Raw genomic sequence first — 27574 nt, 5'->3', positions numbered from 1 at the left:
ATACTGCACAGGTTTGCCAATGTTTGTAATCTTCTGAAAAAGCCTGTTTCTTGAATTTAATAGTTAAAGTGCAAGATATTTCACACTTAACAGTAAATAAGACCTCAGCCTTACCAAAATTCAAGCAGCATTTCTTGAAGAGTCAAGTGTTTTCTCTAGTTTGGAGTGAGGATTTCCATACAAAGCAAAAAAATAACAAAAAAAATGTTAATTTGTATTGCAGTTTTCTCAATAGCTATGTGACATTTCTTTGTTATAAATATATATATTTTGTAAAAGCCCTTTTTTTTGTATCTGACTTGTGTTTCAACGTTTGTAAAATAATGTGAAATGCTTTTGGGAGTATTTTATTTGACTGGCATTTATTTTTGGAAAATTTTGTGTGATTAGAAATAGTACTGTCAAACATATTGCATTAATATTTTTATAACTTATAATTAAGTTGCTGTCAGCAGTGTAGTAAAAAAATCTAGTTGTCATCCCCATCCCAAGACTATTATTGTCATTTATCTTTATCAAAATGACTGCCTATTTTGTTGGTCAGTATATGCCAACTTCCACTGTAGCAAATGCATTGAAAACATTAGTTTTATTTTAAATTTTGCGTTCTATGCTGATTTAAAAGCCACAACAATAAAATGAAGTGTGATCTTGAGCTATAGATGGAAACAAAACTTAAGAAAACAGAGAGCACCTTGTAAGGATAATGTTTGAGACATATGCCTGTCATGTAGGTTTCTATTGACAAATGCAGCCTTCTATTGACATTGTGTCTCTTGACGATAGTTACTATGCAGGCTTCTCTTTGCTGGTCAAATGCCTTAATTGTTCTGGCCTTTCATTCAGTCAAAGTTGAAACATCACCATAGGCAAAGGAGGAGGAGCAAGTCCTGTTACTAGTCTGGCAGAATACACTGTCTGAACTGCTGGGAACAATCAACCTGTCATAATGTTATGATTTGTTCATTTTTATACCTTTTATTAGCCTTCACTTGTTTTGCCATTTGTCCTCTGGGGCAGGTAAAATGCTGTCTAATTTGAGAGGCTTGCTTCTGTCAGAATAGCTTCAACAGGGACAGTGTTAACTGTAGTGACAAATAATCAATACCTGTCCTTGTCATGTGGAACATGTATAGTCGGGCCTTTCATCTAGAGGATTAAAGGTCTAATTGGATTGAGAATAGGGAAGGTGGGCTGTCGGTCTGCCCTGTCAGTGCTGTGAAGCTGTCACTTGTCATCCTTGCTCATATTAGAGTAAGGAGGTGAGGAGCAGAACTTCTAAAGGCTTGTCAACAAAGTATTCTGAATGAGGTTCAGAATAGGACTGAGATATTTATAAAAAGGTTTAAATGTATGACAGTCACTATTGTGCAAGAGACAGATGGTATTGTGATTAAGAGACTTTTTATTCTAATGTGGCAGAACTTCTTAAAAAATGTGTCTTTGAAATACATTTAGCAATAAACCTAGAAGGTAGAATAAGCAGTTTAGTTTTATACAATGTAGAGATTCTAGATTATGAATTTTAAAATTATCTGTATTTGTGCCTGAGTCTCAAAAGTTGAGTAGGTAACAATTCAGATTAAAGAATTACGTAAGTGCAAGTTAATATATTGATGTGGCTACATTCCTCTACATTTATAGCATTTGATCAGTTCATCTACCAGGACAGGATTGGATGAAACTAAATTCTACTCTATTTAGTGTTCATTGAAAAGACATTTTTTACAATGTAACTACCTTCTTTTTCCAACTCCTAATCCTGTTTCTTCATATCTTCTTTAATGAAAGTGAAATATATGATTTAGTTTTATCCTTTCCTATTCATGGAGAATCTATTGATCAAATGCTATAAGTATGGAGGAACCCAAATAATGAAACCTTAGATCAGGGAGAATGTTCATAGAACCTCTCCATTTATCGGGGATAATACTGTTTAGAGCTACCTATGCTCTTTGTGTAATCTTCTTGTTTAGTGGCTGTAAGGGGGGAATTATCATCAAAGCAGGTAGCGTAATCAGGCACAGGTTGAATTGAATTAATAAATTTACGAACTTGACATTGTAACCTTCATAGAAATAGAATGGAGTGTAAATAATGCAGAACAAAATCTCATTAGGAATACTGCATTTAAATCTGGTCCCAATCACAATTAATGCATTACTGCCCTTGAGTGAGTTCAAAGATTAATAACAAAGGTGTTTAAGTTATAAAGGAAAGGCTGAGGAAGTTGTGACATCCAGTTCCCATATTCTTCTATAAATGCACATTGTTTTTTATTTTCTTGGGAAAAGATGAATAAAGAACTTAGGGGTCTAATTGCATTGTCAGGATTATGAAGGAAATTAATAACACTAACTTCGGCAAATTGGAATCCCGATAGTACGGAAACAGGCTCTTCAGCCCATAAAATACAAACTGACCCTCGGAAGAGTGGCCCACCCAAACCCATTCTCCTACATTTAACCCCTGACTAATGCATCCACCCTACACATTCCTGAACACTGTGGGCAATTTAGCACAATCGATTCACCTAACTTGCACATCTTTGGATTGTGGGAGAAAACCCATGCAGACAGGGGGTTGAATGTGCAACCTCCATACAGACAGTCACCTGAGGCTGGAATCGAACCCAAATCCCTGGTGCTATGATGCAGCAGTGCTAACCACTGGGTCACTGTGCTATTGTTCAAACTGTACAGAATCTCATGTTATCCTCAATGTATTTGAACATGTCACATAATCTTTGAAATTTGTCATTTGTTTTCAGTCACTACTATTATCTATCTTTACAAACTCTGGTAATGAAACTTGCTTAAGATTCTCCTCCTACAGTGGACCTGGAGATGATTACAGTATGATAGAGACCTGACAGCCCAGACAGCAGAGTTTAATTGCATCCTGGATGTGTTAATGAATTCCTTCTGGTAATCTTTGCCCACGTTTCATAAAGCAATCTGGCCGCTCTTTCTATCCAATTACATCCAGTAGCCTTATTAACAGTTCGGAAATACAAAAAGTAAATACCAGTTTTGCCATCTTGCTGTGCACTACTCATTGGAATGGTGAGAGTAAAACAGGGCTAATGCAAATAACGTTTCAAAAATTGTGCTCTTGTTCAGCGATGTAATGATCTCTGTTCCACAGATGTATTGAGTTTTGCTTCATTGGAGAAGATATGATTGCTTTCTGATAGCAATGCAATTCAGTTATCTTTCAGATTCTTTATAACCACATTCTTTAGTTAAAAATCTAACAGCGATCTCCGATTTTGAATATAAGTTCTAGGATAAATGATTAGAGACAGGGTTTACTTGTATTGGTTATTGCAATAAGTGTTGTAGTTTAAAATTCAGTTCATTTTTTTCTGAAAACAGTTTGTATCGTACATGAATACCTAGAATTTCTTCCATATTTCCAAAAGTACAGATCAATTAAGTTCTCTGTAATGTGACTTATGTTCTTGTATATCTAGACCCCAGATTTGGAAAGGTGGAAATGGCTAAATGCACAATATATTTTATTGACTGGACTGGTATAGTCATCTGGTTTGAAAGTCTTTGTCTTCAAATATTTACGTAATTTGTTTCCAATTATTTTGAGTGAGGCATAATTGGGGGATGTCCTGTGCTCCACTAAGTAGCAATCATATTAATAAGGCAGAAATTCTGGTTTTAATCTCACTACAGGATCTAATGACCATAGAAGTCAATTTGATTATGCAGCCAAATGTGTTAAACATCAACCTTCAAGTTCTTCTAACTGCTTCTAGCCTCTGGCTTCATGCTAGTGACCTATTCCATGGAAGAAAAAGACAAGTTTCAGAAAACAGATATAAATGTGTGCTTCAAGCTGCTTCATGTGCTTTTGGGTACATGAAGGTTAATAAGTCCAAATTATGATCTGCATTTTGCAACACAATATCCACATAACGTTTGGTTACTTTGCAAAGCAGGTTTAATATTTCCGATGCATTTAAAATTTAACAGTTAGGTTATAGGTCGATAGCAATTCTACAATTCTTAGGAAGATGTTGAATCCTTTATCGAAAAGGGCATTGGCCATGTGGAATATTGTATTTATAAGATGATCATTTATTTTGCAGCAGCTAGAATGATCAGAGTCTCTACCATCACTTACTACAACTTCAGGTAGAATATGCAGTTGAAAGGGTATATTGTCACAGCAACTCTGACTCCCTCATGGCGTTGGTTAGCTCAATTAGTTGGACAGCTGGTATAGACAGATTGGTGTCAACAGTTGGGGTTTGATTCCCCTTCCAGTTGATATTGATTTGGGGAATAGCCCCCTTGCCGTCCCTGTGGCAGAGGTCATGGTACTGTGGGCCAGCCCTGACTTTGGATATGAAATGTAAGAAGAATTAGATTAGATTAGATTAGATTACTTACAGTGTGGAAACAGGCCCTTCGGCCCAACAAGTCCACACCGCCCCGCCGAAGCGTAACCCACCCATACCCCTACATCTACATTTACCCCTTACCTAACACTATGGGCAATTTAGCATGGCCAATGCACCTGGCCTGCACATCTTTGGAGTGTGGGAGGAAACTGGAGCACCCGGAGGAAACCCACACAGACCCGGGGAGAACGTGCAAACTCCACACAGTCGCCTGAGGCGGGAATTGAACCCGGGTCTCAGGCGCTGTGAGGCAGCAGTGCTAACCACTGTGCCACCGTGCCGCCCAGAACTATTTTTATCAGAACTATTTTTGACTCTGGGTTATGGGAGTTACCTATTTAAAAGCAAATTGATTTTCTATAATTGTTCAGTAACTGTACTTAGTACATGTGCTTGAACAACATTGAAATATAATGAAGGAAACTCAGTCAGTAGGAGCACGCTCACACATGTGCACGCTTTCACACAATTATACACAACTTCTTTCACACATGCTCACACTGTCTCTCACACATTCGCGTGCGCACACACACACACTCTCTCATCCACACACACGAACACACAGTCTCACCCATGGATGTGTGCACACTCTCTCACACACACACACATGTGTGTGCATTCTCACACACACATGCTACATTCTGCCTCACATTTGTGCACATATTGTAATTCTTTTCTCATACATGCACACTCTTGACGAAGCTTTCCTGGTCAAAGTGAGGTGCAATTTGGTGTTTATAAGGAAATAAACTTAGTAGAATTGATGTAGGGGTTGGGATCCTGACATCACACAACACACTCCTGAATTCCATCCAGAAGCTGCAGGGGGTGGGTTATATTTTACAACATCCAGAAGCTGCAGGGGGTGGGTTATATTTTACAACATCCAGAAGCTGCAGGGGGTGGGTTATATTTTACAATATCCAGAAGCTGCAGGGGGTGGGTTATATTTTACAATATCCAGAAGCTGCAGGGGGTGGGTTATATTTTACAACATCCAACTCAGCAATCAAAGGAGGAGGGAGCTCCTTGGACTCCTGCAGGAATCTAGGCCAGCAGAGACAACTATTTAGATTTGAGGCTACACAGCAATACAGAGAACAGCTTCAAACTCAACACCAGTACCTTGGTACCATCTAGAAATAGGTGCTTTCCCCTTTCCTTTTGCCACCCAGTGGGCAGACATGTGGGCCCATTTTATTCATTTGCACCAGTTTCTAGGGGGATTGACCTTGAGTTTACTGTTCAGATTTATTGGCCTGGCTTACTTCTGCCTGCAAGAAGCTGGACCTGTTGATGGGTGATCACGTTGTACTGGCAAATCTTGCACCTGTTCATTAGATAGGTGTTCCTTTTAATCTCTTTGAGGGACTGTCTAGGCAGAGCGATCTGTTTCATTCTCCTGAGGTTTGAATGGCATCTGCTAACAGCTGTGGTTACAGGACTGGGGACAGGATCTGCAAGGAGCCCTGACTGGGATTAGAATAGTTAGGTACCTTCCAAAATAAAAAAAGTCTGCTGTGAACTGTGCAAATTTGGCCAAAGTGAGCATTATCATAGTCTCAAGCATAATCAGAGTTGCACGTGAGCTGGCTCATGCTATCTGGGTGTTTGCCTCAAGATGTTTTTTCCCGTAGTTTCTTTACACATGGATATTCCAACCCCCTCTGCTGACAGTCTCAGTAACATTAGCCATCAATGCTGACTGCACACCCATAGGTTTGGATGCAAAAATAGAGTCGCAGGAGGGGTAAGTGCTGCCTGCCTCAGCCCCTGGGTTGTTTTGAGATGCTGCGAGGTGGAGACTTTTTTTTTTATTTTTACAGACATGACACAACAATGTTCAAGTTCCACAGGCAGTAAGAGTTCTGGTGTTGGGTAGAAAATGCACTGTCCATGTTCTCTTCTTATGCAACCTTTGTAAGAATGTGCTTCTGAGCCTAGTCTTTCTAAGGCTGAGTGGGATGGTCACCATCCTTGATCTCAGCTCCCACAGTTCTCAAAGGAAGGAGGAGCTCCAGGGAAATAAATGGAATATGTTTGAAATGACAAGTCATTACACAATAGCCCCAAGGGTACAGCAGCTGGAAGGCCCCTATTAGAGGCTTTGTGCACTATCTACTGGTCTCCAGAAAGAATATGGCCTTAAGGTATATCTTCAAGGTGATTATGAAGAGTCAAAAACCCTTAATGTGGCTTTTATGCAGTCGTCCATTCTCATGTTTGAGTGACTATAGCTCTTCACCCAGTGTTTTTTGCTCACAAAGTTCACAAAACATACACACACCAAGTACAAACTGTCATGACAAAGTCTTGCCTCAGTGTTCCATAAGCCGTAAAAAAATTCTAGATGTATACAATCTCAGTAAATCCATCAAAATGGCCAATTTACCTGCCTGACTGCTATCCAGTACAAAAATAGTTCAGGCCAGGATGAATCAGTAACCAAAAAATAACTACTATAACTCACAACTTTAAGAAGAACAGAAAAAGAAAATATTTCTAATTAATGTTATGCAACTTAAGCTGTATTCCTTTATACCACACCTCAAATACATGCTGACGCACAATCAATACGAATAACAAATAGCTTAATACCCATACTATGGGTGGAAAAAGAACATAGAGATGGTAAACAAAATTTAAATCAAAACTCCAGATAACCAGCTAGAAAATTATTTTCTTACAATCCTTTAAACATGCTGCTGTCAAGGGGTAATGATCCTTCTTTGATTCAATGGTTGATCAGCTGGATTTGGGCCTTTCCTTGTTTTAGAATTCTTTATTTTAAGCTTTTTGGTTTTTCAGTCTTTTATCTACATGGAGAAGGAAAGATCCATGTTTCTATCTGTAGGCTCTGGAAGTCTCTCTCTCTCTCTCTCTCTCTCTCTCTCCGTTTAACCAATCAGTGCCAGATATAACAATCAGTGGGCTTTTGTCAGGTAGAGCTCTGGTCAACCATGACCGCTACTTCATAAAATCATTTTTGACTTTGATTAGCTTGACCTGCTATAACAGATTTAAGAATAGCTTTCAGCATGTTCCCTATGACGGATGATAGGACTGCTTTTCACATTGTAATTCTTTTTTTCTTCTTTAAGTATTTATAATATTTTTATTTTTCTGGCTAGTTATCTCCTCGACTCTAATCTTTCACTCATAATTTTTTTCCTTATTAATTTTTTGTCATTCTTTTGATTTTATATTTTCTCAATTTTTTGTCTTCCCACCTGTCTTTGCACAGATATCTTCCCTCAGAATATTTATAACTTCTTGAAATGTCTGTACTTTGTAATATTCCTTTGAATGTCTACCATTGCATCTCTATTAACCTTTTCTGCAACATACTTTGCCAATTCACTGTAGCCAGATCTGATTTTATGCTCTAAAAATTGTTCTTATTTGAATATTAAAAAATTGTTTTCGACCCACTCCTGTCTGCTTCAAACTGAATGTAAAATTTAATCATGATTGCTACTATCTAGGGACACCTTCACTGTGAGTTCATTAATTAATTCTATCTTGTTGCATAATACCAATACATCCAGTACTCATGCATGCACATATTCTTTGATTCCAGATTCCTTTATGTTCATAAGCTGTATTTCTGAGTTCTTTGCAGCACTTTATTTTTTAATTCTGACTAAAAGGGATTCCAGACAGGAGGAAATTAACTTCTAGACATTTATCAATATTTCCATTTTCAAACTAAACGTTGAATTTTAATTTTCTGCAGGTGTTTTGTAGCAAATTAAATAACCAAAGATAATTACCATTAGTGTTCCTGTTTGTTCAATGACGTTGTAAAAACTCTATTCAATCTTTCAGACTGCCCTATGAGTGCAGACTGCTGAAAGAGAACAATTTCCTCCAAAAGGCTATTAAAAGAGGAATTCTTGCATTGTTTCCTTTATATTTACACACAGAATTACAGTTATTTTATAGGGCCATAAAGAATCACTTTCTAAGTTTTTTTTTAAAAATTAGAAATGTAATATCACCTTTCCAGCTTGTGTACTGTATTTAATTAATTTTTAAAACTGACAGAAGATAATGTGACTCCAGACTGTATAATGTAATGTATGTTGCAACACTAAGTTGATAATTTAATACAGGTGCAAATATATTAGCAGCATATGGAGATAGATAATTGTGTTCAGGAGAGGGTAAGGATCAGAATCCATACATAGCTTTGTAATATGTTCATTCACAAATAATTATGTTGTAGTCATGGTGTTTTTGACAATAACAAGGAAAAACATTGTATTCAGATGACATGTTGTCTGATGTAGTTGCCAGTTTTTACTGCTTGCATTTATGGGTGATATTCCTCCACCACAATGGTTATGTATTTAGTGAATTAAAAAGATACATTTTCTGGATGTAGGTTTGCTCACTGAGCTGGAAGGTTCAGACATTGCATCACCATACTAGGTAATATCATTCGTGAGCCTCTGGATGAAGCACTGGTGGTATGGCCCGCTTTCTGTTTGTGTTTAGGTTTCCTTGGGTTGGTGATGTCTCCTACATGAGAATGAACTTTAAAGGCCCTATACAGATGACAAGCAGAAGTAATGTCATTGACAAAATACATTACAAGAATTGTAACACGCACTACACTCGACAAACAGGCAGAAAACTAGCTGCCAGAATATATGAACGTCAACTAACCACAAAAAGACATGACCCTCTCTCACTAGTATCCTTACATACAGACGAGGAAGGGCACCACTTTGACTGGGACAACACATCCATCCGAGGACAAGCCAAACAGAGACATGCATGAGAATTCTGCCAAGCATGGTATTCCAACCGGAAGTCTATCGACAACACATTGACTTGGATCCCAAATACCAACCCCCTGAGAAAAGGAACAGGAAATGACATCACCAACCCAAGGAAACCTAAACACATCCATTGCTGAGCCCTCGTCCCCATTGGGCGGCACGGTGGCACAGTGGTTAGCACTGCTGCCTCACAGCGCCAGAGACCCGGATTCATTTCCCACCTCAGGCGACTGACTGTGTGGAGTTTGCACATTCTCCCCGTGTCTGCGTGGGTTTCCTCTGGGTGCTCCATTTCCTCCCACAGTCCAAAGAAGTGCAGGTCAGGTGAATTGGCCATGCTAAATTGCCCGTAGTGTTAGGTAAGGGATAAATGTAGGGGTATGAGTGGGTTGCGCTTCGGCGGGGCGGTGTGGACTTGTTGGGCCGAAGGGCCTGTTTCCACACTGTAAGTAATCTAATCTCATAAATAGAAAGCAGGCCATATCACTAGTGCTTCGTCCAGAGGCTCACTGATGATACCTAGTGTAGTGACAAAACGTCTGAAAATAAACTGAAGGGAAACTGAATCATTTCCATTTAAAGCAATTTTCCCAAAATGAACATTTAAGATTTCAGGTGACCAATCTCTTTAATAAATGATATTGATACATTTGCAATTATTCAGAATAAGAATTATCTTAGGATGGAAATCAGCAACAGAAATGCTTAACAATTTTACATGAAATAATATTTTCATTTCCATGAATGACTAAAAATTCACAAGCAATATAACTGATGTATGTCATTCAAATAAATTTACTTTGAGGAAGTGAAGAATATTTCTCAGATTCTTGAAAGGTAGCAAGCTTTAATATTTGAAAATCAATTATTTCAATGGCAAATTACTGCAAACAGGTAGGTCATGAACTGAGCCAGCTGACAACTGAAAAGATGAAAGTTATGTGCATACAATATTGTCAGCCCATGAATATTCGCAAAATTGTTAATTTTGCCTGGAATATTTTAAATAATTTTCAGTGTTAGAATTTAATTATTATGTCTTTATGATTGTTCAGCTTCTATTTTGGCCAATTTGCATAATTGTAGCCCTTTTAAAAAAATTTTATGAGCTGTAGTAGTTCTTCAAATGGTGGCGATTGCCTTGCAAAGATGATGGTTGTGTACAGAAGTCAGAGTACAGGAGTGGTTAATTAGTTTAAGTCAGAATGGTGTGTCAGTTGGAAGGGAATTGGGGGTCTTCGTGTTTCCCTCTGTGTTCTTGACTTTCTAGCTGACAGAGGTCACACGCTGAGAAATCTTGATGAGTTGCTTTAGTCCTGTGGAGATGCTACACAATGTGGGGATTGTGCATTGCTGATGGAAGGAGTCAATATTTTAGGGAGTGGTAAAGGGTACTAATCAAGCAGACTTCTTAGTCCTGTATGATTTTAGCTTGTAACAGATTGGATTTGTCCTCTTCGAAGCAAGTGGAGAGCATTCCATCACATTTCTGACTTGAGTCTTTAGATAATGGATAGACTTTGGGGAATCAAGAGATTGATTACTCAGTGGAAGATTTCTGGTTCCTGACCTGCTGCTGCGGTCATGGCTGATCCAGTCAATTACCTGATCAATGGTAATCCGCAGAATTTTGTCGGTGATGGTTTCGGTGATAGTAATATTATTGAATGTTAAGACAGATGGTTAATTTTTCTCATTTTGGGGATGGCTATTCTGTGCCACTTCTGTGGATTAAATGTTACTAGTTACTTATCACTCAAGTTGAAATATTGTCCAATTTTGTTGCTTATGAACATTGACTATTTCAGTATCTGAGGAGGAGTAACTTTTAATGACTTATGATGCAGAGAGATCATAGATGAAATAGCTGAAAGTGGTTAATCCAAGGACAGTGCCCTGAGGAATTCAAGAAATGATGTCCAGGGTTGACCAACAACTGCAACTATCATCTGTTGTACTGCATATAACTCTCAACAAATGGAGAGTTCTCCCTCAATTCAAATTCCCTTAGATTTTGCTAAATCCTTTTAATCAAACTAAGGAAATGCTGTTTTGATGTTGAGGCCAATACTCGACCTCCTCTCATGAGTTTAGCTCCTTGGCCCTTGCTTGGACCAAGGGTTGTATTGAGTCCTGGCACAGGGGAATTCATTCACAAACCAAACTAAAAATCAGTAAGCAGATTCGTTCTGAATATGAGCGACTGTCAGTGACAGTTTCCATCAGTTTACTGACAGTTGAGGATGGGCTGCTGTATGGTAATTTGTCAGATTGGATTCTTGTTACTGGTGATCACCTTACTAACTCCCTTACCATCCAGTACCCTACAGCAGTGGTTCTTGACCCTTTCGGTATTAAGGCACACACCAATGAGACAAACAATTCCACAGCCTACCCACTTTGTTCAGCTGAATTTATTGCTCATGAATGTCACATTTACTTGCATTTACTATGGTTACAGCTTACAAGAGAGATTTGCAACATATGCATACAATAAGCTAAAGAAGGATCAAAAGCATTAATGTTTCAAAAACACTGGCACAAATACACAGTCTTCCACTGTGAGAACAGACAACGTCTATTAAACACAACCGTTTCTTACTCTTCATGATCAGAGTAAATTTCAATTTGCTGAGATGGTGGCAAACCTGGTCCTTCTGATGTGCAAAGAGCCTTTTCATCTGAGGAGGAATCGATGAAAGGGCCACTCGAAAATCTTGCTTCGCTGACAAACGCTCACTCCTGTTGTTTTTCACACATGCCATTGTTGAAAATGCTAGATGGCAGAGATATGTTGTCACAAACGGCAAGAGTACAGCAAAACCATGATCAAAAATATATTGCAGATATTTTAAAAGAAAGGTACAAGACATGTGAAGTACAAGAATGTGAATACATTAAAATGATCTATAGAAAGTACTTAAGTGGAAAATGGGAAAGGATAGAAGTGGTATTGCCATTAGAGTAAGTGACATATTGAGAATAACTGAAGATGTTTAGAAAACTTGAGCAGGAGTAGCAGAAGTGGGTGATAATGCAAGGGAAAATAGTGAGAAACAGCACAGTTGAAGGAGTAGAGTAAGTCAATATCAAAGGTACAGTTTGCCCAAAGCCTGCAAACCCAAAGCACAGCCATCACCACAGAACTGGATACACCAACACGGGTGGCATGGTGGCTCAGTGGTTAGCACTGCAGCCTCACAGCACCAGGGTCCCAGGTTTGATCCCAGCCTTGGGTTACTGTCTGTGTGGAGTTTGCACATTCTCCCCATGTCTGTGTGGGTTCCTCCGGGTGCTCTGGTTTTTCTCCCACAGTCCAAAGATGTGCAGGACAGGTGAATTGCTCATACTAAAATGCCCATAGTGTTAGGTGCATTAGTCAGAGGGAAATGGGTCTGGGTGGGCTACTCTTCAGAGGGTCATTGTGGACTTGTTGGGTCGAAGGGCCTGTTTCCACTCTGTAGGGAATCTAATCTAATCTAATCAAATCTAATCTAATCAGATAATTGTGGACAGCCTGAACACCACCAGCCTGAAGTCATGTCTCCAAGCTTCAGCTTCATTGTCCAGTCCACCTATACTTTTACAAATTCCTATTTTGACTTTAACATCAGCGTTTCTGATGAATCAGAAGATTGGATACACAATCCATTTAGTGCACAATCCATTTAGTTCACAATCATAGTCATTGTAAATACTCCATCACATGGTGTGGGTAAGGTGTATTCCCACATGGGTATTCGTTATTTTCTTCACTAGCTGGATGACACAGTTGCTTCTTAAAAATAGTTACTTAACTATTTTGCAGCATCAGCTCCTAACATCATAGCTATGTTCCTTTACATGCAGGCATGATTAAGGTTTTGACAATGATTTGGAGCTTCTTTGATTTTCCTATAAGCTCAGCCATTTAGGAACTAACCTCTTGAGCTTGTATTCTGGTATCTGCCACGCTCCCTTCAGGCGTTGGGTCTGCTTGATGTTTTGTTCTGCTAAGCTGTTGAGGTAGTGAATATGTCTGTTTGTAAGAGATGGATGTTTCATAATAAATGATAACTTACTTGGTACCATTGCAGTGTTTGCCAACTTCTCTCTGCAGATGAAACATACAAGGAAGGGGCAGGTACATCTCCTGTCCATGAACTTCCATAGACCAGATAGCTCTCGTTACACTCTCTGAACAGTTCTTGATTTTTGTTCTTTGGGTTCAGGTGTTTCATCAGCTGAATTAGCAGATGATTTTCTTCTTTTTAAAAGAAACTCATCATTTTTTCTTAGAATCTAAGACATGGATCAGTGCCATATATAAAACAAAATTCCAAAAGTAGTAATTTTAACATATCTGCTAATGTGGAAATATGTTCAGGTAGGCAGACAGGCAGGCCATTTCAGTTACACGCCTCTTCATGTAAATCACAAACAATGAAATGTTATTTTCAAAGTAACTGTCTCTCAGTCACCTATTTTTGTTTAAATCGACCTGTTCAGAAATGTTATTTCACACCCCTGGATCAGGTGAGACTTGAATCCAGACCTCCTGGTCCAGATGAAGGGATACTACCATTTCACCACAAGAGCCCTTTTTCAGTCACCTAATACCAACTCCAATTTAATGCAATACAGCTGCACCACAGAGATATTGGTGAAAGCTTCCAAATGGATAACATTAAGACACAAACTCATAATCTTCTGATTATGGTAGTTATTATTAGGTTCAGTTCTTCAATACTTATGCTCACACTAAGTTTTGTATAAATTTATTTTTAATAGTGATTTTTTGATGTAAAAACAAATACTTTTCTGTTCTGTTTGTGCAGGGAAATTATCGCTTCATGAAGCTGCTGCTTAACCGACGTGCCAACTGGATGCAGAAGGATCTTGAGGAGATGACTCCACTTCATTTAGCTACACGCCACAAAAGTCCTAAATGTTTGGCTTTACTGTTAAAGTCTATGGCTCCGGGAGAAGTGGACACCCAAGATAAAAACAAGGTATTAGAGATTATACAAAAGAATTATCTTAAAAGCTAATATTTACAGTCTTGTTTATAATGATATTATGTAGCATAATGCTCTAAATAAATTGTTCCACTTGAATAGTTCAAATTTACATTTCCCCAAAGATTGTCCTTGTGATTTAGTTGTAGCAAATCAATGTTTTGTTGTCTGATTCCAGGTTCTCTGCATCTGACAGAGTTTTATGAGTTCTATGACCTTTCTCATTTCAGCTCCAATCCTCCTTTTTTTTTCACCATGTCCTATTTCCTTTTTATGGCAGACTCCGAGCAGCAATAGCACATCATATAATCAAACCAACTCAAAAGACCATTAGTAATTTCATTCTGTTCCGTACTTAAGTAAAGGGAGATCCCATCTACCTATACCTTTTTTTTGGACGGCAGAGCATATTCTTTAGTGACATCATGTACCTTGTATGCATGCCTATTGTAACTTCAGTAAGATAAATAAAACATGCGGTTTATTAAATGTTTAAGATTATCTTAATTGTTAGCATTCTGCATTTTGAATCAGAAGGTTGTGAGATCAACCTCAAATACCTGAATGTGTGATGGGCTGACGTTTCAACACTGTGTTGAGAGAGTAGTTTTTTATTGCTGGAATTAAATTTCCACAAAGTCCTTGTGAGCATAACAGTGATATTGTCATGAATATATCAGTAGTTGTGTGCTGTAAGAGTTGCTTAGGAAATATTTTTATTTAATTTAAATATACATGTTAGAAATACCTTTGGGAATTGTTGACCTCCCACCCAGCTTTCTAAACTTCCACTATTGGTCAGAGCTGTTAGGCTGTTCAATCTTGAAATGAAAAATTAATCGCTTGAATAATTTCAAATAAATAACTTAATGCAGGCAGCACAGTGGCTCAGTGGTTAGCACTGCTGCTTCACAGCACCAAGGACCTGGGTTCAATTCCAGGTCCTTGGTGCTGTGTAGAGATTACACATTCTCCCAATGCCTGCATGGTTTTCCACTGGTGGTCTAATTTTCTCCCATAGTGCAAAGATGTGCAAGTTAGGTGGATTGTCCATTGCTAATTATATATCAATTATATATCTGGGTAAGCTGAACACAGTAGGCTTTGATGCTGAAGGTCATCTTAGACATGATGTAGATGACATCTTCATAAATTTTCAGATAAGCTCTGATGGCAGCTGAGACTATTCCAGTCCCAAGGAAAACCTAGTTATCATTTGCACACGTTCTAACCAGCAATCCCATCAGCCAGGAAAGTCAGCGCACTTTTTCACTGCTGTAAATGATTTGGTAATTTCATGCAGATGCTAAGCAAAGATTGCTGAAACCAGAAGACAATTCTATGAAACTACTCCAGTTATGATCTACTGATTCAGTCCGTTGCATAACTGAGATCACAGTTGCTTCAGCATCTCCCCAGACACTTATCTGCATATTCGTCAAACTTATCTCAACGTTTGTCTCAGATGCACTGCAGCTGGAAGGTAGCCGACCACCACATTCTCGAGGGCAATTACACATGAGCAACAAATACTGGACTTGCCAGCAATGTTCACATGGCACAAAAAAACTTGCTCAAGGAAGTAGGTTTTAAAGAGTATTTCAAATAAGCAATACTTTTCTTAATATTAATCTTCAAATCACTGTTCAAAAATCTGAAATTAAGTGATCTTGTTGGGATAACATAGTCAAGATACTCAAGTTGGGTGACAAAGATAATTTTCTACTCCAGTGCAACACTCATTTCACATGGAAAAAAAAATGATGTTCTCTAATGTGGATAGATTCATCTTACAGAACAGAATCATATGTTCAAGAATTCTCCAATAGACTGTAACAATGCAGCTAAATTTAATGTATATAGGATGGAGCCATAGACAAGGAAACAAAATAAAACTGTAAAAACATACATATCATGTTGATGTTCCAAATTACAGAAAGTATAATATTGTTAGGACTAGATTTAAAATAATATAGTCCATCAAATAATGTAATTTGTTAGTTCAGGGTATTATGCTTCTAACCATGAGTGGTAAACAATAATTATTCACACTGATCATTTTTATTTATTTGTTGTAGCATGTTATTTGCATTCAAAGCTGCTATAGCAATGCAAATGTACTGACATAAAACTAATCAATTGTCTGTTTTCATTTAATTATACTCAAGTGCAAAATCTTTTAGCAATGGAAATATCATCAAAACAAATTATTTCCATTCAGGGATTATCAGCAGCTGCTGTTGGACATCAACAGAGAATGTTGAATTTAAAAATATACCTGTGAATTTAATTGAAATATGTCAACAAAAGAAAATAGACTAAGTAATAATTAAATCAATAAGGCTAATTGTTGTACTGGTTGGATAGTTTGCTAATCTCTATCCAGGAAAATATATATTTATTGATTTTTTTTTCTCTCTAAATATTATTGACATAACTAATATGGCCTAGATCTTCTGATCCCCAGATAGTTGGGAGTCTAGACATGTGCAGACAAATGATTACTGGATGCCTCTGAAGTTCTGATGCATTGATTATGTAGTAATTGCTTAGGAAGTTTAAACTTTGAATAGGTAATTACATCTTGTCTGGAACACCCCTGAAAAATCCCAAACTTTTGAGACTGAGTTGCAAACTTTTAAGGGATATAAATGACTTGCTCCTGTTGTTACCCAGGAAAAGTTAAACAGATTGAAACCTGCCAACTGCATGATTATTTATTGACTTTCAATAAACACTAAAGCCTTTAATCCCCACCTGACACCAAACTCCTTCATCATGTACCTTCCATCCTACTATTTCACCCACCCACCTGCTATCGTCTCCCTTCACATGTCCTTGCCACTCTTATCACTCACCCACCCACTTTCTACCCTACCCCTGCACCCACCAGGCACCCTATCCATCTTTCTGGCACTGTACCTCCTCACCCACCAGGCACCATGCCCGGTCAACCACACTTTCCACCCTTTGGCCTCATGTACTTAATTGTTGCCCCCTCACATATGCATTGCAGCTGTACCCCCAACACTGACTTATCTGCCACATACTTTCTCATCCATCTGCCATCATATTCCCTTACCTACTTGGCAACATATATACCTGCTGTCCTAACCATTCAATCACCTTACCCAGAATTCTGAGAATGTGCAATACTGCTTTAAAAAGGGGGATGTAGTTTGACATTCAGTGCTGATTCTGCACTGCACTGCAAGGCTTCTGGCACCATTACAATGCATTTCTCAAGAGGCCCAAATTGAAACTTCAGGCTAGAAACTTTGAACTCTTGGCAGGGTATGTTTAAAAGAAGCAGAATGGCAATCTGAATTCACTTCTTGGAAGATTTTGCCCAATATTTCAAATGTTGTATTTTGTCTAACCCTTCTCTCATTCTTGCTTCCTTCTTATCCATGTAATGAATTACATTTTTCCTGTTAACCAACACCCAGGGCTCTACTAATACCATTCTTGTTCTGTCAATGAAAAGTGAATTATGGTTGATTTGGAATTATTTATTTTAAATAATATTTTATGTTTCTCTTCCTGCTCAGAAGCACCTGGTGTTTGTTCAATATTTTAATATAATAGAAGAGTTAAGACTGCTAATTTACTGTGAAGCCTTTATCCACCTCTGTTATAATAGAATAATAATATAGAAGTTATTTTGAACAAGAAAGTCGAAATAACCTAGTATCAATAGTAATCTTCATTGCCTTATTTTTAATTATTTTAACTTTTCCAGCAAACAGCATTACATTGGAGTGCCTACTACAACCATCCAGAACATGTGAAACTGCTGATAAAACATGATTCCAATATAGGCATTCCTGACATTGAAGGCAAAATCCCACTCCATTGGGCTGCCAGTAACAAAGACACTACAGCCATTCACACAGTGAAATGCATTCTGGTAAGCATGTTGATAAAAACTCTATGCAATGACTGAAGACAATAGAAATTGCATTGTTGTGGGGATGGAACAAAAAGGAATTTCTTTGCTGTATTGTTGTTGCATCATAACTTCAGTCTATTAATAATTCACTGTCCTTTTGTGTTTTAAAAATTAATTAACCAGTGGTGGAAGACACAAGATAAAGACATAGAACTGGTTATAAAACAGGATAAAGAAGTATTTAAATATTTAAAATAATTGCAATCAGCCGTGAGAGGATATTGAGACAACTATTGGAACCAAACACTGATCGGTCTCCAGGTTTTTTTGATCTTCCCAGGATTAAAAAGGAGTGGTTGCCGAGGTTTTCATGCATGAGTTTTAATGTTCCAAAACATCCTAGATTCTGGAAAGATCCCATCAGATAGGAAAATACCAAATGTAAAACTCTCTTCAAGCAAGGTTTGAAAAAGAAAGCAGGAGCCTGCAGGGCAGTTGGCGTAAAAACAATTACAGTACAGAGAAAGTGTTTAAAAATTTGTTAAGATTATAGCAAATTACTTAGATCGTTTGAGGAAATAGCAAGCAACATGGATAAAGGAGAATCTGTAAATATGGTGGACTTTGATTTCCAGGAGAACATTCCACATCAAAAATTATCACAAAACATAAGAGATTATGCTGTTAGAAAGAGTAACCTATCAGCCTAGGTAGAAGATTGGTTTGCTAGCAGGAAACAAAATAGGCATAAGTGAACCATTTTTGAGTTAGTAAAACATACTGAATGAAATGCCACAGATATCAGTTTTGAGTCGAAGATCAGAGGGCATAATCTCAGAATAAGTGGTCAGAGATTTATGACTAGATCATGAAGTTTATTCAAGGCTTAGATAGACATTTTTAGTCAGTAAGAGAATCAGGGGTTATGGGAAAAAGGCAGTGAAGTAGATTTGTAAAGTCGAGTTGAGGATTATCAAATCAGATTCTAGATTAGAGTGGTGCTGGAAAAGCACAGCAGTTCAGGCAGCATCCGAGGAGCAGGAAAATCGACATTTCGGGCAAAAGCCTTTCATCAGGAAGCCCTGATGAAGGGCTTTTGCCTGAAACATTGATTTTCCTGCTCTTCGTATGCTGCCTGAACTGCTGTGCTTTTCCAGCACCACTCTAATCTAGAATCTGGTTTCCAGCATCTGCAATCCTTGGTTTTACCTAGATTACCAGATCAGCCGTGATCTCCCTGAATTGGCTGATCAGACTTCACGGGTTGAATGACCTACTTCTGCTTCTACGTATTTTGGTCTAAAATTGGTTTAGTTTTGTCACTCAAAACATGGCTGTATCCTGAAAACAAAACGCTGTTTTCACTTTAAAATTATTTAGCCGGAGTTTATATTTTCTTGGACCTTAAAACAGTCATAAAACCGTAAACCTGTGACCTTTCTTTTAACCTGGACCTTATGGATATTCTTCTCTACAGAAAGTATTTTATAACTCACCATTATTCAACAGAATTTCTTTCTTTCTTGGTTGATAAGTCAAAATTGTTGTAAAATAACTCCACCTGCTTTAACTGTAAATGTTGAATCCTCGATCGTTCCTGCTCTTCCAGCTTACCTCATTGCCTTTTTTGCAACTGAGCCCTGGGTGCCAGGACTTTAACTGTGGCTTTACTCCCCATATAAACAGGCATGTTCACCAATATTCGGTACTGAATACAACTTGGATAACAAGATGCTTCTGGGGAACTTCTTACAATCCCTCCTCAATCTCTCAGGGTGCTAGATGAAGTGACCACCTTCTAAAATGTGCTATTTAGAGGATTTTACTACTTTTAAAAAATATTATAACTTTCTTATTTTTTTCCACCTTGATAGGAAGCTGCTCCTACTGAATCGTTGTTGAACTGGCAAGACTATGAAGGACGAACGCCACTTCATTTTGCTGTTGCTGACGGAAATGATGCTGTAGTTGATGTTTTGACCTTGTATGAAGGATGCAATATAACATCTTATGACAATTTATTTCGAACTCCTCTGCACTGGGCAGCTTTATTGGGTAATTAGAGCTAAAATTGCACTTAGGACATTTTTAGGCAATCATATTATGATTATGTGTCCAACAGTTCTTGGACAGGTTATGCACAATCTACATAAATTAACTTGAACGTGGTTTTAAATTCTGGGCAAACTGAGTTTAATTGTTCTTTATTTTTGTTGTTTCTCAGCATGGTGCAATTATCATGGCTGATTTTAAATTTGAATTTTGTTCGCATATAGTCCTCCCAACAAAGTATGCAAACTTTTTTAGCCAGTTGCCCAAATGAATGTTCCCTCTAAATTTTATTTCCAGTGGAAGGGCTACAAACGTTTACGAGCACAATCACTTTTTCTCCTTGGGCAGTTTACATTTTACAGTTCACCAAGATTTCACCTGCTCTGAGTGACTTGCTTATTTTAACATGGGGTGCCTTCCAGATTACTGTGTAGACAGAAAAAGAACCTAGTCTAACTCCTAGTTAACTTCAGAACTGATCTGCAATCATTCACACTGACCACCCCAACTTTTTCTTCCAAACACACCCCTTTTTAATCCCGTGACTCTCCAATTACACTATCTAACTAGCCTCCATGACTCATCAATTACTCATCTGACCCTCAGATTACCGCAGCACGACCCTCCTGACCTGACCTTGTTAAAGTACCTATTCGAGATGGCTCAGGGAATCCCTGATGGATTCGACCTGTAAGCTTCTCTTGGTTCATCCCAGAGATCGTACTCTGTGGTAGTCTGGAATATAAAACTCTTACAGACAGTTTAGTTTAAATTATTACCCTTATTTAGCAATGACATCAATGTTACACTTTAACAAAGCTCAAGCCTGGTTTGTAGGTATCTAAGGTTTTAAAACCATTAGCAAAGTAGCGAGGCCAGCTCTTAGCCCAAAAAGCTCTCTCAGGCTACTCTTTTTATTGCTGCAAACAAGCTGTCTTTATACAGAAGTTGCTATTACAATTACAAAAAGCCACATGTCCTTAATCAGATAAACAGCAATAAAATGGCAAAAGTTTGTAGAGGAAGAGAAACTAATTGCCAGGTCGGAGTACGCTTGACTAATTAACTACATGCACATCAAAGTGGGAAAATTTGCTCAAGCCAGGCCAATGGGCAAGTGCTTTGTCCATAATGAAAGACTAGTCTAAACAGTGTGGAAAAGGTCATGAGGTAACGTCATTCAGCTAACATGCCCAGTGGCTTTTTCCTTTAAAATCATCTTAGATTCTAAGAATGCAAATTAAATTCGTAATATTCCCAGATCTCAAGCTTCAGGGAACAGCACACAAACATTCAATCCATGACAAGCAAGTGTACACTCAAATCAGACCATAAAAAGTTAACCTTTCCACCAGCTTCTGTCCTGTCTGTCTGTCTCTCTCTCTCTCTCTTTTGTGTTTTCCTAGCTTGTAAGGGTAATGAGACATTCACATTCCAGAACAGTCAAGATTAGGGAGCTGAGCTTCCTAAATACAAACCTGCTAAGTATGGTATACATGAAAATGTATCAGGATTGCTCTATTGCGTGCATATTCCACTCAGCTTATTATATTACTTTTCCTTTTCCTATTGAGTATGAGTTTTGATAAGAGTCTTCAATATAAACTAGAAACTCAGTTATCCAACATCCCACTGTGGAATGCACACAGCCTCCAGCCCCCGGGTGAGAAGGAAGTACTGCCACACATTCCACAAGTGAACAAATGTTATTGCCTTATTTACACCGATCCATTGATACTAAGAACAGATGTCCTTAATGTTACCAAGGCTGACCTCTACTTCAGAGTGCTGAGTGACAGTTTGCTGTGGGATTCTTTATAGCCCTTCATATTCACCTCAAACCTTGTTTTGAGCTGAAGCGTAGGTTGGGTATGAACTATAAAGGAGAACCTTTTGAATGAAGTGTCCTGCCTTCATTTTGACTTTGGTCTCTGTGAAAAAGTCTTTCTCGACCATGGTCCTTTTCTTTAAAGGACACATTTTCATCTCCCACAATCTGCCAATATTAATGTGATTCAACAATGCAGACAATTTTGAATTGACATATTCGAGGTCTTCTCCTGACCTGTGCAGACCAAAGAATTGTCAACAGGTCTCATTAATAAATGTACTAAAGGGAATAGGTAAGCACACAAACCATTCTATGTCACCCCCTCTTTAATGCCTTTATCTTCTTGTATGTTTAATCTTAACTTATCATCATATTTGGCATTAACAGTAAGAATAATCACAATCGTTTTCTGCAATTAACAAAGTTTGGTTATATCCATGAAGGAAATTACTCACTCATGAAAGTCTCAGTGGGTTTCTTCTCCTAGCACCTGCATTTAATTTATTTCCTTTATGTTGTTGTTAATTTTGATCAAATAATTAATGTATATTGATAAATTCCAGTTAGAATGAATGGTTCTGACCTTTATCTCTTTGTGCATACTCCACCAGCCAACAATTGTCTCCACTCTACTCCTGATGTGTGTTTTGGTGACATGCTGATGCATGGTTGTAGGGAAGCCAGTCCAGTCCTGAATTGTATCTAATGACCATTCTTTATGTGCAAACTAAATACTGGTTACTGAAAGACTGTTGAATTTTAGGAAGCATTGCATTTGAGCCTGTTTGTGTTCTTATCCCAAATTCTGTACAGCAGCGGAGTAGAAAAGCAAGATACAGTTGATATCGTTCTCTATTCTTCCCCACCTTGAGAAAGACAGGGCAGTTGGCTGAGAATAGACTTCAGGGAGATCTATTATTCATGACTCAGTCAGTGAGATCTTTTCCAAAAATACATTAGAGCAGTTCTTGCCTAAAGTTAACTACACATGTAAAAATGTTTACAATTACATTGCTTATGTAGTTGCAACCAAAATATATTGACTAGTTAGTGTATAATACTTTTTGATGATCAAATAATTCTTAAAAAATGCTTAATTTTGGTTCTCTACTATGTAAGTCAAATCTTTGAAATACAAAATGGTGTTTGAATGTACAAATCTCTATCATGAAATAACAAAATTATTGCAGCAGAAAAGGAGGCCATTTAACCTGTCTCATCTGCACTGGATCTCAGTAGGAGCAATTTATGTTTTGTCACTCCCCCCACCTTCTCCCACAGCCCTGCACATCTTTCCTTTTCAGATAACAATCTAATTTCCTCTTAAATACCTCGATTTAACCTTGAATGAACCAGAATGTAGCCAGATGTCTTTGTTATAACATAATACGAGTAACTCTGAAAACCTAGAAGTTATACAATTCTGGTTGACTGTACATTGTTTACTTATGTTATTTTCAAGTGTTTGTATTTTAATCATAATTTTATATCTGTGTTAAGGTCATGCTCAAATTGGACACCTTCTACTGGAAAGGAACAAGTCTGGTACAATTCCGTCAGATAGCCAAGGAGCCACACCACTGCATTATGCTGCTCAGAGCAATTTTGCTGTAAGTACCATTCAAGGAAAAGTCTAAAGAAAAAGTCATTTCTTGCCATTTTAAATTGTGCAGAATTAGTATTTTGAGTGAATATTACAGGATCAGGTAACATTTTCAGTAAGTACTATTTGTTTCTTCGTAGTTAAATGATGTTACTCCCCCAGCAATTTTGTTGAGATCGGCGCCAGAGTTCATCAACAGACAAATATCAGCATTTTGACTGAAGTCAAAGATTTTTATTTTTTGACTATGCTAGTTTAGATATCTTCAAGGTAAAATCAAGCAAGCACTTTGAAGTGAAATAGATTGCCTGAGTCAAATGTTAGGAAACAGAAAAGTGAACTGCATTGATCTCAACTCATTTATGGCCTAGAATGTTGTAAGTTCCTGTATTTTTTCTGCTGTTACCTTGTAAATAAATTAGTTGATACTAGAAGTTGTTCTTTTCTGAAGCACTCTGAGTTTAAATCATTCTTTGTGGTTAGGATCAAATTTGAGTTCTTTTTAAAAGTACAGTAGAACAATATGCAATATTCGTATGACACCATGTGCTCTACTAATCTGGCTATACAGTGTATTGTTTGTTGGTTAGAAGGGCAAAAACATCAGATACATGGGAGCACCACCACCAAATTCCCCTTCAAGCTACTTATCATCCTGACTTGAACTATATTTCTATTCTTTTGTTGTCACTGGGTCACAATCCTAGAACTCTCACCGTCACAGCAGAGACTGCAGCAGTCTAAGAAGGCAGCTTACCATGACTGTCGCCAGGGCAATTAGGAATAGGCAGCAAATACTGGTCTGGCCAGCAACAACCACATCGAGTAAATGAATAATTAAACAAAAAAGGTAGTGTTCTACAATGACTGGACATGATGAAGTCCTGTTTAACTCCTGTTGTCCACCTTTATGATCCCCATTGTACAGTCTTGTTTGGCATATTTCATGGAGTATATATTTGGTCCATTTATCCTCCGTATCCAATTATTATGCATATTAAATTTCTTGTGCCAGTCATTTGGCCAAAAATATTTTATCTATCTTGTCTTATACATCTTTTGCTGTGAATTCACCTGCTCTCTTTCTCTACACCTTGCTCTCCAGTTTGAATCAGTTTGCAAATTTTGTCTATTACGTTCTGTACTGAGATTGTAATGGGGCCACAGTTATTGTGACAGGGCATAGCAGAGTTAATAATGTCAATAAAGTCTAAATATAAAACCTAAAACTAAATCTTCCAATTTGGGTTAACCCACAGGTTCCTATCTTTCTGACAAGTGAGGTTAAACCTGCACCAACGGACTAGCAAACTGACCTGTGAAAATCTCAGTTCCAGTCCCATAAAGGTATAACCAGTCTAACATGTACAGGTCCCACCTGCCCCAGAACTTGTCCTAATTCCTCAGAAATGTGATGCTCTCCCTTTTATACTATTTCTGCAACAATGTGTTCAATTGATCAGTCCTCCTGTTCTTAAGCTCACCGGTCTGTGGCATTGGGAGTAATCCTGATATTAATGCTCAATGTCTTTTTTTATTAATTTCCTTCCTAATTCCCTGAAATTTGCCTTCAGGATCTCATCTCTCTTCCTTCCTTTGTCATTGGTACCAATGTGGACCATGATTACTGGCTGATCTGCCTTCCCCAGAAGGAGACCAGCAGGAGGCTGGAAGAGCACAGCCAGTCAGGCAGCATGTGGAGGTGGAGAAGTCAATGTTTCGGGTATAACCCTTCTTCAGGATGTCCAGTAGCTGCTCTGTGACCCCTTTAACCGTAGGACCACAGAGGCAATATACCATCATGTCATTATTTTTACTTCCACAGAAACACCTGCCTGAACCTTTGACTGTGGAATTCCCTATGACTGTTGCTCTTCCAATCTTCCTCCTCACTGTTCAACTGAGTAGACCATGGTGCCATGGGCTTGGGTCTGGCTGCACTCCCCAAGAAATCATTGCCTTTGCAAATTTTCAAAATGGAATATCACAAGCTCAACAGATTCTGGGGATTCCTACTCTAACTGTTTGGTTTTCTGAGACTTCCTGATAGCCAACCATTCCTTCTCTGCCTATACACTTCTAATCTGTGGTGTGACCTCTTGCTGTCCATTTAGTTATGTGACTTGCAGATACATAACAGCGACTTCACGTACTGCTCAAGTTCTGAAACATGCAGCTCAAGCTTGTGTAGCTGTTGACAGTTCCTGCAGATGTGTTTGTCTGGGCCATGATATGTCCATGATCTCAGACATACCATGTGCTACACTTGGCCTTTCTGACCTACCATACTATAACCATAAAAACTATTTGTTACCCTTTGAATAAGTATGACTTGACAAAGAAATCTCAACAAGTATTTACTTAGAAGAAACAAATAAAAGCAAAGACTACAGAATTAACACAAAATTAATACACTGCTTTCAGTTTAAAGATTAGTAATGCAGACCAAATCTATTCACCAATTAGTTGCTTTCCCTGCATTTGACATGTCATACTGCTATTGGTTTCAGTGCAGATAGGCAAATTGATCCTTGCTTTACTTCTACTTCTGCTTACATGTTGCTCCATCAAATTTATTTCTTGCAGGAAAATGTAAGTAAAGCGCTCCTTTCCCCCTCTGTCCTGAATTCCCACTTGGACCCAACGTCCGAACACTCTGGCAAAATCTCCTTCACCACCTCCTGACCATGCGGCTGATGCAATCGATCATCAATTTATCTTTGATGAATGAATGCATAATATGTTGCATATTAAAATGAATGATTGGTCTCAAAATTCAAAATAAATTGTTGCTAACAACTGAAAGCACCAGTTTAAAAAAAAGAAATCCACCACTAGTAACCTGCATAACAAGGAAGTCAGTGGCTGAAAGAGAATAAAGTAAACAGAGAAAAGGCTCTTCTCGCACAATAGTTATCTCCCTATCTCTGAGTCAGGAGTACCAGGTTCAAGTCCCACCTGCTTTTGAGGTGTGTAATAACCTATCTGCACAGATTGTTTCAAAAATATCAAAAGAACAGAAAAAAATTAATTTGAAAATATATAGCATATCAAAGCTGAGGAATGAAATGCAAAGCCCCTAAGGTTCCTTTTAAATCTTTGCCTTTTCATCTTAAACATATGCCCTCTAATTCTGGACTGCCCCACCCCAGGGAAAAGACCTTGTCTATTTATCCTATCCATGCCTCTCATGATTTTATAGGCTTCTATAAGATCATCCCTCAGCCTCCAACACTCTAGGGAAAACAGCCCCAGCCTATTCAGCCTCTCCCTATAGCTCAAACCCGTCAACCCTGGCAACATGCCAGTAAATCTTTTCTGAACCCTTTCAAGTTTCACAACATGTTTCCTATAGCAGGGAGACCAGAATTAAATGCAGTATCCCAAAAGTGGCCTTAAGAATGTTCTTTACAGCCGCAACATGACGCCACAATTCCTGTACTCAATACTCTGACTAATAAAGGCAAGGATATCAAATACCTTCTTCACTATCCTGTCAACCTGCGACTCTACTTTCAAGGAACTATGAACCTGTACTCCAAGATTTCTTTATTCGTAAATACTCCCCAGGACCTGACCATTAAGTGTTTAAGTCCTGCCCTGACTTGCCTTTCCAAAATACAGCACTTCATATTTATCTAAATTAAATTCGATCTGCCATTCCTTGGCCCATCTGATCAAGATCCTGATGTACTCTGTGGAAACCTTCTTGGCTTTCCATTACACTTCCAATTTTGGTGTTGTCTACGAACTTACTAACCATACCTCGTATGTTCACATCCAAATAATTTATACAAATGACATAGAACAGTGGATCCAGCACCAGTCATGGAATCCCTACAGGCATTCGGCCCAACAAGTCAACACAGACCCTCTGAAGTGTATCCCACCCAGAACCATTCCCCTACCCTATTATCCTATATTTATTCCTGATGAATGCACCTAACCTACACATCCCTGAATACTATGGGCAATTTAGCATGGCCAGTTCA

At 38.2% G+C, this 27574-nt stretch overlaps 1 protein-coding gene across 12 annotated transcripts in view; it reads left to right on the top strand.

The window, feature by feature from the left end:
* The window catches only part of invs (inversin), a 282226-nt gene that overhangs the window by 105070 nt on the left and 149582 nt on the right, over positions 1-27574 (top strand). For all 12 annotated transcript variants that reach the window (XM_072575544.1, XM_072575542.1, XM_072575547.1 and 9 more), the window contains 4 exons: positions 14025-14198; positions 17947-18114; positions 19971-20151; positions 23480-23589. In XM_072575544.1, the coding sequence (XP_072431645.1) occupies positions 14025-14198; positions 17947-18114; positions 19971-20151; positions 23480-23589 (633 nt within the window). The remainder of the gene's footprint in view (positions 1-14024; positions 14199-17946; positions 18115-19970; positions 20152-23479; positions 23590-27574) is intronic.

Source organism: Chiloscyllium punctatum, chromosome 8 (assembly GCF_047496795.1).
Source record: "Chiloscyllium punctatum isolate Juve2018m chromosome 8, sChiPun1.3, whole genome shotgun sequence".
In the NCBI taxonomy this organism is placed as follows: domain Eukaryota; kingdom Metazoa; phylum Chordata; class Chondrichthyes; order Orectolobiformes; family Hemiscylliidae; genus Chiloscyllium; species Chiloscyllium punctatum.
The sequence above is the reverse complement of the archived record's forward strand: the minus strand, read 5'-3'. Positions and strand labels throughout refer to the sequence as shown.